Below are 14,274 nucleotides of genomic sequence, written 5' to 3'. Positions count from 1 at the left end.
GTGTTATAGGGGTTCTATCTGGAGTAATGTGTAAAATGGGCTCTACCTGGTGTAATGTGTGTAAGTGGCGCTAGTGCGGTGTAATTTGAATAATGGAAACTTCTGTACAGCATAATAATATGTATTGGTATTATTTTGTGGCCACACCCCTATATTTTTGGCACGCGCCTACGGCGTGCACTGGCCCTGTTTTGTATATGGGGCGGGGGGGAGGCCGCCGATGCTACTTCTTGCACATAGAGCTAAAATGTCTAGTTACGGCACTGTTGGTTAACATTGCTACCTCACAGCACTGAGGTCATGGGTTCGATTCCCACCATGGTCATAACTGTGTGGAGTTTGTATTTTCTTCCCATGCTCGAGTGAGTTTCCTCCGGGTACTCTAGTTTCCCCCCACAATCCAAAAATAAACTAGTAGGTTAACTGGCTAATGACAAAAAAAACAAAAATAACCCATGGTGTGTTCTTATCTACGGTCAAATCTATTTTTCTATGTTTCTGTCTGCAGTCAGGTCACATTTAACAAGAAAAATGGGGGGAGCAATCTCTGCCACTCACAGCGCAGTTTAGGTAACTGCTGCTAGTATCTAACATTACCGCGCCGTGCAGCGAGAGGTGGTGTTAATGGAGTGATATACCAGCCGAGCGCTGCTCACTCCAATTATACAATCTGCGGTATCTGCCTTAATAGATACCGGAAAGGTGCTGACGCACCTTTTACCGTTAGAAAAGAGTGATAAATCGCTTATCACTCATTGCTAAATGGGGCCCTATATCTGCCGTATTATGGAGGGTTTTCTACAGTATATACGTTACAGGTTTCTATTCCCCTTCGGGTGGTGGCGTGGACCACCACCCAACAGGTGTAACCAACCGGCGGTCAGGACGCCGACTGTCGGTATTTTAGCTGGTGTCGAGATTCTGGCGTTGGTATCCTGACCGCCGGGACCCCGACAGGCGGTCAATTGACTGCCTCCCTGTTTAACAGTCACACATGTAAAAAAAAAAATGACCACATTGGTCAAAATAAATCAGCATGTGCTTCTTGGGGCCAACCAAAATAAGGTTTGCAGGCTGGCGCACAACAAGCATGCCGCACAGCCATTCTAAGCACAGAGAAGAGAGGGCGAAATGTGTTACACAATCTCACGAGCAGGGCCCTCTTCCTCTTGTGCTTTGCTTCCCTCACTTATACCATCATCTCCTCAATGCCAACAGTGGCACAAAACCTTTGTGTTTGGCCGTCTTGCTGCGGATTTGGGTCTTATGACTACTGATGCAGCAATATTTGTAAACTCTGCCTATGTTCTGCAATGTTCTGTACTGTAAGTCACATTTATCTTTTTTGTGTTCATACTGTCCTGTACGTTGTAAGCACTGCGGACCCCTTGTGATGCCATATAACTAAAGGATAATAATAATAATAATAATAATAATAATAATAACAATAAAGTAACAGAAAATGTAGTGCAGGTGAGGGGCCTGGTATGTTCTTTATATGACGTGACCACACCCACTACACGTGATACCACTTAACTGGCACTGAACACACTTCTGTCATAGTGGGGAGTTTTTAACAGTGTTGGGAGGTATGGCACAATTGCGGTATATGACATAACCTCAAAAAGTTCCTCTTTTCCTGCATTAAAGTCTATGTAATCTACATTGCTTAAAGGAAGATAGGTTTTATCGCAGCAAATGAGCAACCTGGCTCTCCGACCAAAAAAAAAAACGTTGACTCTCTTTTATGTATTTACAGCTACAAAGCCTTTTCCTGGTGTACAGCCGTGCGTCTGACTGTGCAAGGACTGAGACTGGCCACTGTCAGTGTCTGCAGATGCTGTAATACTGCTACAACGCCCTTCCCTGGTGTACAGCCGTGCGTCTGACTGTGCAAGGACTGAGACTGGCCACTGTCAGTGTCTGCAGATGCTGTAATACTGCTACAACGCCCTTCCCTGGTGTACAGCCGTGCGTCTGACTGTGCAAGGACTGAGACTGGCCACTGTCAGTGTCTGCAGATGCTGTAATACTGCTACAACGCCCTTCCCTGGTGTACAGCCGTGCGTCTGACTGTGCAAGGACTGAGACTGGCCACTGTCAGTGTCTGCAGATGCTGTAATACCGCTACAAAGCCCTTCCCTGGTGTACAGCCGTGCGTCTGACTGCAAGGACTGAGACTGGCCACTGTCAGTGTCTGCAGATGCTGTAATACTGCTACAACGGCCTTCCCTGGTGTACAGACGTGCGTCTGACTGAGACCGTGTGAGTCTTTACATATGCTCAAATAGAGGTGAAACTCAGAAAATTTGAATATCGTGCAAAAGTTCATTTTTTTCAGTCATTCAACTTAAAAGGTGAAACTAATATATTATATAGACTCATTACATGCAAAGTGAGATATTTCAAGCCTTTATTTGTTATAATTTTGATGATTGTGACTTACAGCTTAATAAAACCCCAAATCCAAAATCTCAGAAAATTAGAATATTACATAAAATCAATAATAAAAAGGATTTTAAATACAGAAATGTCGGCCCTCTGAAAAGTATAATCATGCATATCTACTCAGTACTTGGTTTGGGCCCCTTTTGCATGAATTACTGCCTCAATGCGGCGTGGCATGGATTCTATCAGCCTGTGACACTGCTGAGGTATTATGGAAGACCAGGATGCTTCAATAGCGGCCTTCAGCTCTTCTGCGTTGTTCTGTCTCATGTCTCTCATCTTTCTCTTGGCAATGCCCCATAGATTCATTATGGGGTTCAGGTCAGGCGAGTTTGCTGGCCAATCCAGCACAGTAATCCCACGGTCATTGAACCAGGGGCCTAATTCAGACCTGATCGCAGCAGCAAATTTGTTAGCAAATGGGCAAAACCATGTGCACTGCAGTGGGGGGGGGACAGATATAATATGTGCAGGGAGAGTTAGATTTGGGTGGGTTATAATGTTTCTGTGAAGGGTAAATACTGGCTGCTTTATTTTTACACTGCAAGTTAGATTTCAGTTTGAACACACCCCACCCAAATCTAACTCTCTTTGCACATGTTATATCTGCCCCACCTGCAGTGCACATGGTTTTGCCCATTTGCTAACAAATTTGCTGCTGCAATCGGGACTGAATTAGGCCCCAGGTTTTGGTACTTTTGGCAGTGTGGGCAGATGCTAAGTCCTGCTGGAAAATGAGTCAGCGTCTCCATAAAGCTTGTCTGCTGAAGGAAGCATGAAGTGCTCTAAAATGTCCTGGTAGACGGTTTCGTTGACTCTGGACTTAATAAAGCACAGTGGACCAACACCAGCAGATGACATGGCTCCCCAAATCAACACAGACTGTGGAAACTTCACACTGGACTTCAAGCATCTTGGATTGTGTGCCTCTCCATTCTTCCTCCATACTCTGGGACCTTGGTTTCCAAATGAGATGCAAAATTTGCTCTCATCAGAAAAGAGGACTTTGGACCACTGAGCAACAGACCAGTTCTTTTTTTCTTGTCAGGAAAAGGGCATTCAAAAGTGTGGGGGAGTTTCACAAGGAGTGGACTGAGGCTGGAGTTAGTGCATCAAGAGCCACCACACACAGACGGATCCTGGACATGGGCTTCAAATTAGAGATGAGCGGGTTCGGTTTCTCTGAATCCGAACCCGCCAGAACTTCATGTTTTTTTTCACGGGTCCGAGCGACTCGGATCTTCCCGCCTTGCTCGGTTAACCCGAGCGCGCCCGAACGTCATCATGACGCTGTCGGATTCTCGCGAGGCTCGGATTCTATCGCGAGACTCGGATTCTATATAAGGAGCCGCGCGTCGCCGCCATTTTCACACGTGCATTGAGATTGATAGGGAGAGGACGTGGCTGGCGTCCTCTCCGTTTAGACACTTGATTTACTAATTTTGGGGAGCATTAGGAGTACTCAGTAGTGTACAGTGCAGAGTTTTGCTGATAGTGACCAGTGACCACCACTTTTATTTATAATCCGTTCTCTGCCTGAAAAAAGCGATACACAGCACACAGTGACTCAGTCACATACCATATCTGTGTGCACTGCTCAGGCTCAGGCCAGTGTGCTGCATCATCTATTATCTATATATAATATTATATATCTGTCTGACTGCTCAGCTCACACAGCTTATAATTGTGGGGGAGACTGGGGAGCACTACTGCAGTGCCAGTTATAGGTTATAGCAGGAGCCAGGAGTACATAATATATTATATAGTGAGTGACCACCAGACACACAGTGCAGTTTATTTAATATATCCGTTCTCTGCCTGAAAAAAGCGATACACACAGTGACTCAGTCAGTCACATACCATATCTGTGTGCACTGCTCAGGCTCAGGCCAGTGTGCTGCATCATCTATATATATTATATATCTGTCTGACTGCTCAGCTCACACAGCTTATAATTGTGGGGGAGACTGGGGAGCACTACTGCAGTGCCAGTTATAGGTTATAGCAGGAGCCAGGAGTACATAATATTATATTAAAATTAAACAGTGCACACTTTTGCTGCAGGAGTGCCACTGCCAGTGTGACTAGTGACCAGTGACCTGACCACCAGTATATAATATTAGTAGTATACTATCTCTTTATCAACCAGTCTATATTAGCAGCAGACACAGTACAGTGCGGTAGTTCACGGCTGTGGCTACCTCTGTGTCGGCACTCGGCAGCCCGTCCATAATTGTATATACCACCTAACCGTGTTTTTTTTTTCTTTCTTTATACATACATACTAGTTACGAGTATACTATCTCTTTATCAACCAGTCTATATATTAGCAGCAGACACAGTACAGTGCGGTAGTTCACGGCTGTGGCTACCTCTGTGTCGGCACTCGGCAGCCCGTCCATAATTGTATATACCACCTAACCGTGGTTTTTTTTTTCTTTCTTTATACATACATACTAGTTACGAGTATACTATCTCTTTATCAACCAGTCTATATATTAGCAGCAGACACAGTACAGTGCGGTAGTTCACGGCTGTGGCTACCTCTGTGTCGGCACTCGGCAGCCCGTCCATAATTGTATATACCACCTAACCGTGGTTTTTTTTTCTTTCTTTATACATACATACTAGTTACGAGTATACTATCTCTTTATCAACCAGTCTATATTAGCAGCAGACACAGCACAGTGCGGTAGTTCACGGCTGTGGCTACCTCTGTGTCGGCACTCGGCAGCCCGTCCATAATTGTATATACCACCTAACCGTGGTTTTTTTTTCTTTCTTTATACATACATACTAGTTACGAGTATACTATCTCTTTATCAACCAGTCTATATATTAGCAGCAGACACAGTACAGTGCGGTAGTTCACGGCTGTGGCTACCTCTGTGTCGGCACTCGGCAGCCCGTCCATAATTGTATATACCACCTAACCGTGGGTTTTTTTTCTTTCTTTATACATACATACTAGTTACGAGTATACTATCTCTTTATCAACCAGTCTATATATTAGCAGCAGACACAGTACAGTGCGGTAGTTCACGGCTGTGGCTACCTCTGTGTCGGCACTCGGCAGCCCGTCCATAATTGTATATACCACCTAACCGTGGTTTTTTTTTCTTTCTTTATACATACATACTAGTTACGAGTATACTATCTCTTTATCAACCAGTCTATATATTAGCAGCAGACACAGTACAGTGCGGTAGTTCACGGCTGTGGCTACCTCTGTGTCGGCACTCGGCAGCCCGTCCATAATTGTATATACCACCTAACCGTGGTTTTTTTTTCTTTCTTTATACATACATACTAGTTACGAGTATACTATCTCTTTATCAACCAGTCTATATATTAGCAGCAGACACAGTACAGTGCGGTAGTTCACGGCTGTGGCTACCTCTGTGTCGGCACTCGGCAGCCCGTCCATAATTGTATATACCACCTAACCGTGGTTTTTTTTTCTTTCTTTATACATACATACTAGTTACGAGTATACTATCTCTTTATCAACCAGTCTATATATTAGCAGCAGACACAGTACAGTGCGGTAGTTCACGGCTGTGGCTACCTCTGTGTCGGCACTCTCCATTGTTTACCTGAGGTGCCTTTTAGTTGTGCCTATTAAAATATGGAGAACAAAAATGTTGAGGTTCCAAAATTAGGGAAAGATCAAGATCCACTTCCACCTCGTGCTGAAGCTGCTGCCACTAGTCATGGCCGAGACGATGAAATGCCAGCAACGTCGTCTGCCAGGAAGGAATATGGCCGTTGACATGCCAGGTGAAAATACCAAAAAAATCAGCTCTTCGGTGTGGAGGTATTTCACCAGAAATGCGGACAACAGGTGTCAAGCCGTGTGTTCCCTTTGTCAAGCTGTAATAAGTAGGGGTAAGGACGTTAACCACCTCGGAACATCCTCCCTTATACGTCACCTGCAGCGCATTCATAATAAGTCAGTGACAAGTTCAAAAACTTTGGGTGACAGCGGAAGCAGTCCACTGACCAGTAAATCCCTTCCTCTTGTAACCAAGCTCACGCAAACCACCCCACCAACTCCCTCAGTGTCAATTTCCTCCTTCCCCAGGAATGCCAATAGTCCTGCAGGCCATGTCACTGGCAATTCTGACGAGTCCTCTCCTGCCTGGGATTCCTCCGATGCATCCTTGCGTGTAACGCCTACTGCTGCTGGCGCTGCTGTTGTTGCCGCTGGGAGTCGATGGTCATCCCAGAGGGGAAGTCGTAAGCCCACTTGTACTACTTCCAGTAAGCAATTGACTGTTCAACAGTCCTTTGCGAGGAAGATGAAATATCACAGCAGTCATCCTACTGCAAAGCGGATAACTGAGGCCTTGGCATCCTGGGTGGTGAGAAACGTGGTTCCGGTATCCATCATTACTGCAGAGCCAACTAGAGACTTGTTGGAGGTACTGTGTCCCCGGTACCAAATACCATCTAGGTTCCATTTCTCTAGGCAGGCGATACCGAAAATGTACACAGACCTCAGAAAAAGAGTCACCAGTGTCCTAAAAAATGCAGCTGTACCCAATGTCCACTTAACCACGGACATGTGGACAAGTGGAGCAGGGCAGGGTCAGGACTATATGACTGTGACAGCCCACTGGGTAGATGTATGGACTCCCGCCGCAAGAACAGCAGCGGCGGCACCAGTAGCAGCATCTCGCAAACGCCAACTCTTTCCTAGGCAGGCTACGCTTTGTATCACCGCTTTCCAGAATACGCACACAGCTGAAAACCTCTTACGGCAACTGAGGAAGATCATCGCGGAATGGCTTACCCCAATTGGACTCTCCTGTGGATTTGTGGCATCGGACAACGCCAGCAATATTGTGTGTGCATTAAATCTGGGCCAATTCCAGCACGTCCCATGTTTTGCACATACCTTGAATTTGGTGGTGCAGAATTTTTTAAAAAACGACAGGGGCGTGCAAGAGATGCTGTCGGTGGCCAGAAGAATTGCGGGACACTTTCGGCGTACAGGCACCACGTACAGAAAACTGGAGCACCACCAAAAACTACTGAACCTGCCCTGCCATCATCTGAAGCAAGAAGTGGTAACGAGGTGGAATTCAACCCTCTATATGCTTCAGAGGTTGGAGGAGCAGCAAAAGGCCATTCAAGCCTATACAATTGAGCACGATATAGTAGGTGGAATGCACCTGTCTCAAGTGCAGTGGAGAATGATTTCAACGTTGTGCAAGGTTCTGATGCCCTTTGAACTTGCCACACGTGAAGTCAGTTCAGACACTGCCAGCCTGAGTCAGGTCATTCCCCTCATCAGGCTTTTGCAGAAGAAGCTGGAGGCATTGAAGAAGGAGCTAAAAGGGAGCGATTCCGCTAGGCATGTGGGACTTGTGGATGCAGCCCTTAATTCGCTTAACAAGGATTCACGGGTGGTCAATCTGTTGAAATCAGAGCACTACATTTTGGCCACCGTGCTCGATCCTAGATTTAAAGCCTACCTTGGATCTCTCTTTCCGGCAGACACAGGTCTGCTGGGGTTGAAAGACCTGCTGGTGACAAAATTGTCAAGTCAAGCGGAACGCGACCTGTCAACATCTCCTCCTTCACATTCTCCCGCAACTGGGGGTGCGAGGAAAAGGCTCAGAATTCCGAGCCCACCCGCTGGCGGTGATGCAGGGCAGTCTGGAGCGACTGCTGATGCTGACATCTGGTCCGGACTGAAGGACCTGACAACGATTACGGACATGTCGTCTACTGTCACTGCATATGATTCTCTCAACATTGATAGAATGGTGGAGGATTATATGAGTGACCGCATCCAAGTAGGCACGTCACACAGTCCGTACTTATACTGGCAGGAAAAAGAGGCAATTTGGAGGCCCTTGCACAAACTGGCTTTATTCTACCTAAGTTGCCCTCCCACAAGTGTGTACTCCGAAAGAGTGTTTAGTGCCGCCGCTCACCTTGTCAGCAATCGGCGTACGAGGTTACATCCAGAAAATGTGGAGAAGATGATGTTCATTAAAATGAATTATAATCAATTCCTCCGCGGAGACATTGACCAGCAGCAATTGCCTCCACAAAGTACACAGGGAGCTGAGATGGTGGATTCCAGTGGGGACGAATTGATAATCTGTGAGGAGGGGGATGTACACGGTGATATATCGGAGGGTGAAGATGAGGTGGACATCTTGCCTCTGTAGAGCCAGTTTGTGCAAGGAGAGATTAATTGCTTCTTTTTTGGGGGGGGTCCAAACCAACCCGTCATATCAGTCACAGTCGTGTGGCAGACCCTGTCACTGAAATGATGGGTTGGTTAAAGTGTGCATGTCCTGTTTTGTTTATACAACATAAGGGTGGGTGGGAGGGCCCAAGGACAATTCCATCTTGCACCTCTTTTTTCTTTTCTTTTTCTTTGCATCATGTGCTGATTGGGGAGGGTTTTTTTGGAAGGGACATCCTGCGTGACACTGCAGTGCCACTCCTAGATGGGCCCGGTGTTTGTGTCGGCCACTAGGGTCGCTAATCTTACTCACACAGCTACCTCATTGCGCCTCTTTTTTTCTTTGCGTCATGTGCTGTTTGGGGAGGGTTTTTTGGAAGGGCCATCCTGCGTGACACTGCAGTGCCACTCCTAGATGGGCCCGGTGTTTGTGTCGGCCACTAGGGTCGCTAATCTTACTCACACAGCTACCTCATTGCGCCTCTTTTTTTCTTTGCGTCATGTGCTGTTTGGGGAGGGTTTTTTGGAAGGGCCATCCTGCGTGACACTGCAGTGCCACTCCTAGATGGGCCCGGTGTTTGTGTCGGCCACTAGGGTCGCTAATCTTACTCACACAGCTACCTCATTGCGCCTCTTTTTTTCTCTGCGTCATGTGCTGTTTGGGGAGGGTTTTTTGGAAGGGACATCCTGCGTGACACTGCAGTGCCACTCCTAGATGGGCCCGGTGTTTGTGTCGGCCACTAGGGTCGCTTATCTTACTCACACAGCGACCTCGGTGCAAATTTTAGGACTAAAAATAATATTGTGAGGTGTGAGGTATTCAGAATAGACTGAAAATGAGTGTAAATTATGGTTTTTGAGGTTAATAATACTTTGGGATCAAAATGACCCCCAAATTCTATGATTTAAGCTGTTTTTTAGTGTTTTTTGAAAAAAACACCCGAATCCAAAACACACCCGAATCCGCCAAAAAAAATTCGGTGAGGTTTTGCCAAAACGCGTTCGAACCCAAAACACGGCCGCGGAACCGAACCCAAAACCAAAACACAAAACCCGAAAAATTTCAGGCGCTCATCTCTACTTCAAATGTCATATTCCTTTTGCCAAGCCGCTCCTGAACAACAAACAACGTCAGAAACATCTTACCTGGTCTAAAGAAAAAAGAGAATCTATGAGGTATTGCCAAGAGAAAGATGAGAGACATGAGGCGGAACAATGCAGAAGAGCTGAAGGCCGCTATTGAAGCATCCGGGTCTTCCATAACACCTCAGCAGTGCCACAGGCGGATAGAATCCACGCCACGCCGCATTGAGGCAGTAATTCATGCAAAAGGGGCCCAAACCAAGTACCGAGTACATATGCATGATTATACTTTTCAGAGGGCCGACATTTCTGTATTTAAAATCCTTTTTTTATTGATATTATGTAATATTCTAATTTTCTGAGATTTTGGATTTGGAGTTTTCTTAAGCTGTAAGCCACAATCATCAAAATTATAACAAATAAATGTTTGAAATATCTCACTTTGCATGTAATGAGTCTATATAATATATTAGTTTCACCTTTTAAGTTGAATTATTGAAATAAATGAACTTTTGCACGATATTCTAATTCTCTGAGTTTCACCTGTACAGATTGGCACATCTTTAGACTCCATCATCTGTTGCACCTTTGGAACGGGATCCGGTCTGAAGATCGACAGTGTCTAGGTCGACAATGTTTAGGTCGACCACTATAGGTCGACAGTCACTAGGTCGACAGGGTTTCTAGGTCGATATGTGCTAGGTCGACAGGTCTAAAGGTCGACATGAGTTTTTCACTTTTTTTTTTTCATACTTAACGATCCACGTGGACTACGATTGGAACGGTAAAGTGTGCCGAGCGAAGCGGCAGCGGAGCGAAGGCACCATGCCCGAAGCATGGCGAGCGAAGCGAGCCATGCGAAGGGACGCGGTGCACTAATTTGGGATCCCGGTCACTTTACGAAGAAAACGACACAAATAAAAATAAAAATCCTCATGTCGACCTTTAGACCTGTCGACCTAGCACATGTCGACCTAGAAACCCTGTCGACCTTCCATCCATGTCGACCTATGAACTGTCGACCTATAGTGGTCGACCTAAACATTGTTGACCTAGATACTGTCGATAAAACGAACCACACCCCTTTGGAACTTGCTCCAGCCCTATGCTAAGGGCACAATCTCCTTCTCCGCACGCCACCACTTTCAGCAACAAGCCCGCAACATTGCCATAATACTCCCATAAGTAGCAGTATGGCTGTGCATCTGAATAGCCACCCCATTAGCCCTGCTGATGCCCAATAAATTTCAAATACATTGCGTCTGAATCAGTACTGCGACTCGTACGTCCGACATCCTCAGTGTCTGCCAATCAGATCCTTGATTAGTCCCATGACATTGCAATAAATATATTATCCATCGTATAGGAATAGAAAGAGTTACACTTCCATCCATGCTGCAATAATGTATATATTTGCTAAGGACAGGTCTATATAGTAGATAAATGCTGATGAAATGCGACTTTACAGGGATATATAAAACATTCAGACGTTATATATCAGGCCATTTTGAGTCAGGTGGGTGTCACATGTTAGGGATTTACCTGTCTCGTACACAGGGTCGGACTGGCCCTCAGGGCTACCAGGGAAACCACCGGTAGGCCCCACTGCCTGAGGGCCCAATCCTTCCTCTAGGGATCAGGTCCCAGACTGTGCACTTGTATTATACATGGTAGATATGTTGCATTACACTGCACTAGACTATTGTGTATTTCAAGCCTCTGTGGAGGCTGACCACACCCCTTTGTAGGATGGCCACACCCCTAAGTATGGGCCCCTATCACTGCATTCCCCCGGTGGGCCCATCATGTCCCAGTCCGACCCTGCTCGTACTGGTCACATGACCATCACTACACTGGTCATGTGACCATAGCATACATTTACACAAGCTAGCCTACATAATTACACGCTTTACTTATGTTTCACAACACAGACAGGAACAATAACCAACAGATTATCATCACTCAGTATACAGACCTAGAGTAATTATCAGTACAAGGCTTCTGTGTGGTCATCTTAATCACTGCTCCAACCAGTGGCCAGTTATCAAGTCTCTTTAACAGTATAAAATCTTGATATATAGCCATACGCGTGATACATTGATAGTAGTGTTTATCACAGAAAAGATATGAAGGGAGTACCTCTGAGGTTTCCATCTGATCTACCATGCGGCTAAGTTCTGTGTATTGGAGGAAATATAGGCCCTCATTCCAAGTTGATCGCTCACTAGTTACTTTTAGCAGCCGTGCAAACGCATAGTCGCCGCCCACGAGGGAGTGTATTTTCGCTTTGCAGGAGTGCGAACGCCTGTGCAGCAGAGCAGCTGCAAACACATTTTGTGCAAAACAAGACCAGCCCCGTAGTTACTTATTCTGTGCGATGATTGCTGCGACGAGTGACACGGTAATGAGGTCAGATACCCACCCAGCAAACGCCCGGCCACGCCTGCGTTTTTCCAAACACTCCCAGAAAACGGTCAGTTGACACCCAGAAACTCCCACTTCTTGTCAATCTCCTTGCGTCCGCCAGTGCGACTGAAAGCGTCGCTAGAACCTGTGCAAAACCACGATGTTCATTGTACCCGTACGCCGTGCATGCGCATTGCGGTGCATACGCATGCGCAGATTTGCCTTTTTTTTTAAATGATCGATACGCAGCGAACAACGGCAGCTAGCGATCAACTCGGAATGAGGGCCATATTCTTAATGATAAGTCAAGTTATGGTTAATGCATTTCATATACTGTATATACTGTATATCAGCAAGTCAATCTGTGAATGCTATCCTGGGATGGTGGTAACAGAACAGGTATCACAGCGGTGCAATACTTGGTAAACATGGAGAAGCGTTCGCAGGTGACAACCGGTGGAAATGACCAGCAGGTACAGGTTATCACCGTAGATAGGCAGTATGAGGTATAGGAATAAACAATAACAATCCCTATGGCCTGTGAAAATTCTGCCCAAGAATGATCTCACGTCCACTTTATGCCAGTAAAGAATTTGCTACAGGACTACACACAGTGCCCAAGATCCACCCAGCACTGCGGTTCTGTCATTAACTTGTAATCTGTGACTGCATAGCACGGAGGTAGACCATGAATGGATCTGCAGCTGTTGCAGAACCACAAGTCCCACCATGCCCTGGCAGCCAGAATCAAGGCTGTTCTAGAGTCTATTCGTGCGATTCAATTGAAAAAATGCTATGTCGGAGGGCGTGTATATTTCCCATAAACGGTACTCCCAGCATCGCTGCAAAATCGCTGACTTTTGTGTGCACTTCTATGGGAGAGAACGAAAATGTGCGATTTAGGTGTGGTGTGGAATCAGGATCCGCACGTAACTGAATTGGCCCCTGTGTGCAGGCACCTTAAACATTGGTGATATCACCATACAGAGATCTGTAACACCAGATACACAGGGAAAGGTTTTGTGTTGCACACACAGGTATTCATACACCGTGCTGGTGCAGGGAATGACAGATGTTATCATTCATTTCCTGAATACTGTGAAAGACTGAGCCCCAGGAATAATCGGTCGCATCACAATCGCTACTGCTGACATCACTGTGTCGTGACAGCTCCCAGTGCCGGCACGTTTCACTATTCCTGCACAGAAGACCCTGACAGCGTGCTACAGAGAGCTACAGTATGTCACACATCTATAAACCTCTGCACTGTTACAAATACACACTGTGTGTGAATGATACGCATTTACTGTAACGGCACCTGGCAAACGTGCATCTGACAGCTCATACGGTGCATAAAGAAAACGTTCCCCTCACACTCCTTTAAAAGTGAGATTTAAGCCAGAATAAAATGAAATAAATGCATATACCACATTACATTTGCACTTAAATCCATTTGCCCCTCACACATCTGTATAAACCCAGAATACGGATTAAACATGTGCTATTGATGAATGATGTGCGCCAGGGTGAGAACTATATAAGTGGGCGAGAAGTTACCTCCATTTCCTCTCTCAGGAGGGGACCAGTCTCGGTGCTGTGGAGCAGTCTCCTTCTGCGCACACCCGTCGTGTCTCTTATACTTCTTAGTGTTCTTTGGCTCTTGCAGTTTGCTTCTTGCCTGTCACTTGCTGAACTCTTGGCTGCCTGAAGTGCTGTGTCCCAAGGCTTCTAGATACCAGAGCCGGGACCCTCCCCACTAACTAGTCCTGCAAAACTGTAGAGAGGGGAGGGCGGGGAGGGGAGGTAATCAGTGTTTAAATTTAGACTCGAATCTAAACAGATACTGTACTTGTCAGAGTGCAGGCTGTACAGAGGGAGTGAGAGCTGCAATGCTCACCACTGCCCATACATGGGGACAACATGCCTCTATTTCCTCTCTAATTCTAAGGTTTTGTCGTCCCCACCCCTGTGCTTCATTCTGCTGTTCTCTGACGAGGCTGCACAGGAGAAAGCCGTAACGCTGAAAGCGATTCTAGATGTGATGGTGACAGATCACAACGCACAGGCAGCAGAGAGGCGCATCCCAGTGCTAGAGGCAGAAGTAGGTGCGAAATGTCGCCAAGTGCACATTC

At 46.2% G+C, this 14,274-nt stretch overlaps 1 protein-coding gene across 1 annotated transcript in view; it reads right to left on the bottom strand.

Moving 5' to 3' along the window:
* The window catches only part of RCSD1 (RCSD domain containing 1), a 116,397-nt gene extending 102,466 nt beyond the window's left edge, over nucleotides 1-13,931 (bottom strand). Inside the window, exon 1 of the mRNA XM_063956749.1 lies at nucleotides 13,700-13,931. Coding sequence (XP_063812819.1) covers nucleotides 13,700-13,705 — 6 coding nt within the window. The 5' untranslated portion in view covers nucleotides 13,706-13,931. The remainder of the gene's footprint in view (nucleotides 1-13,699) is intronic.
* Between the last annotated feature and the right edge of the window lie 343 nt (nucleotides 13,932-14,274).

Source organism: Pseudophryne corroboree, chromosome 2 (genome assembly GCF_028390025.1).
Source record: "Pseudophryne corroboree isolate aPseCor3 chromosome 2, aPseCor3.hap2, whole genome shotgun sequence".
NCBI lineage: Eukaryota > Metazoa > Chordata > Amphibia > Anura > Myobatrachidae > Pseudophryne > Pseudophryne corroboree.
The sequence above is the reverse complement of the archived record's forward strand: the minus strand, read 5'-3'. Positions and strand labels throughout refer to the sequence as shown.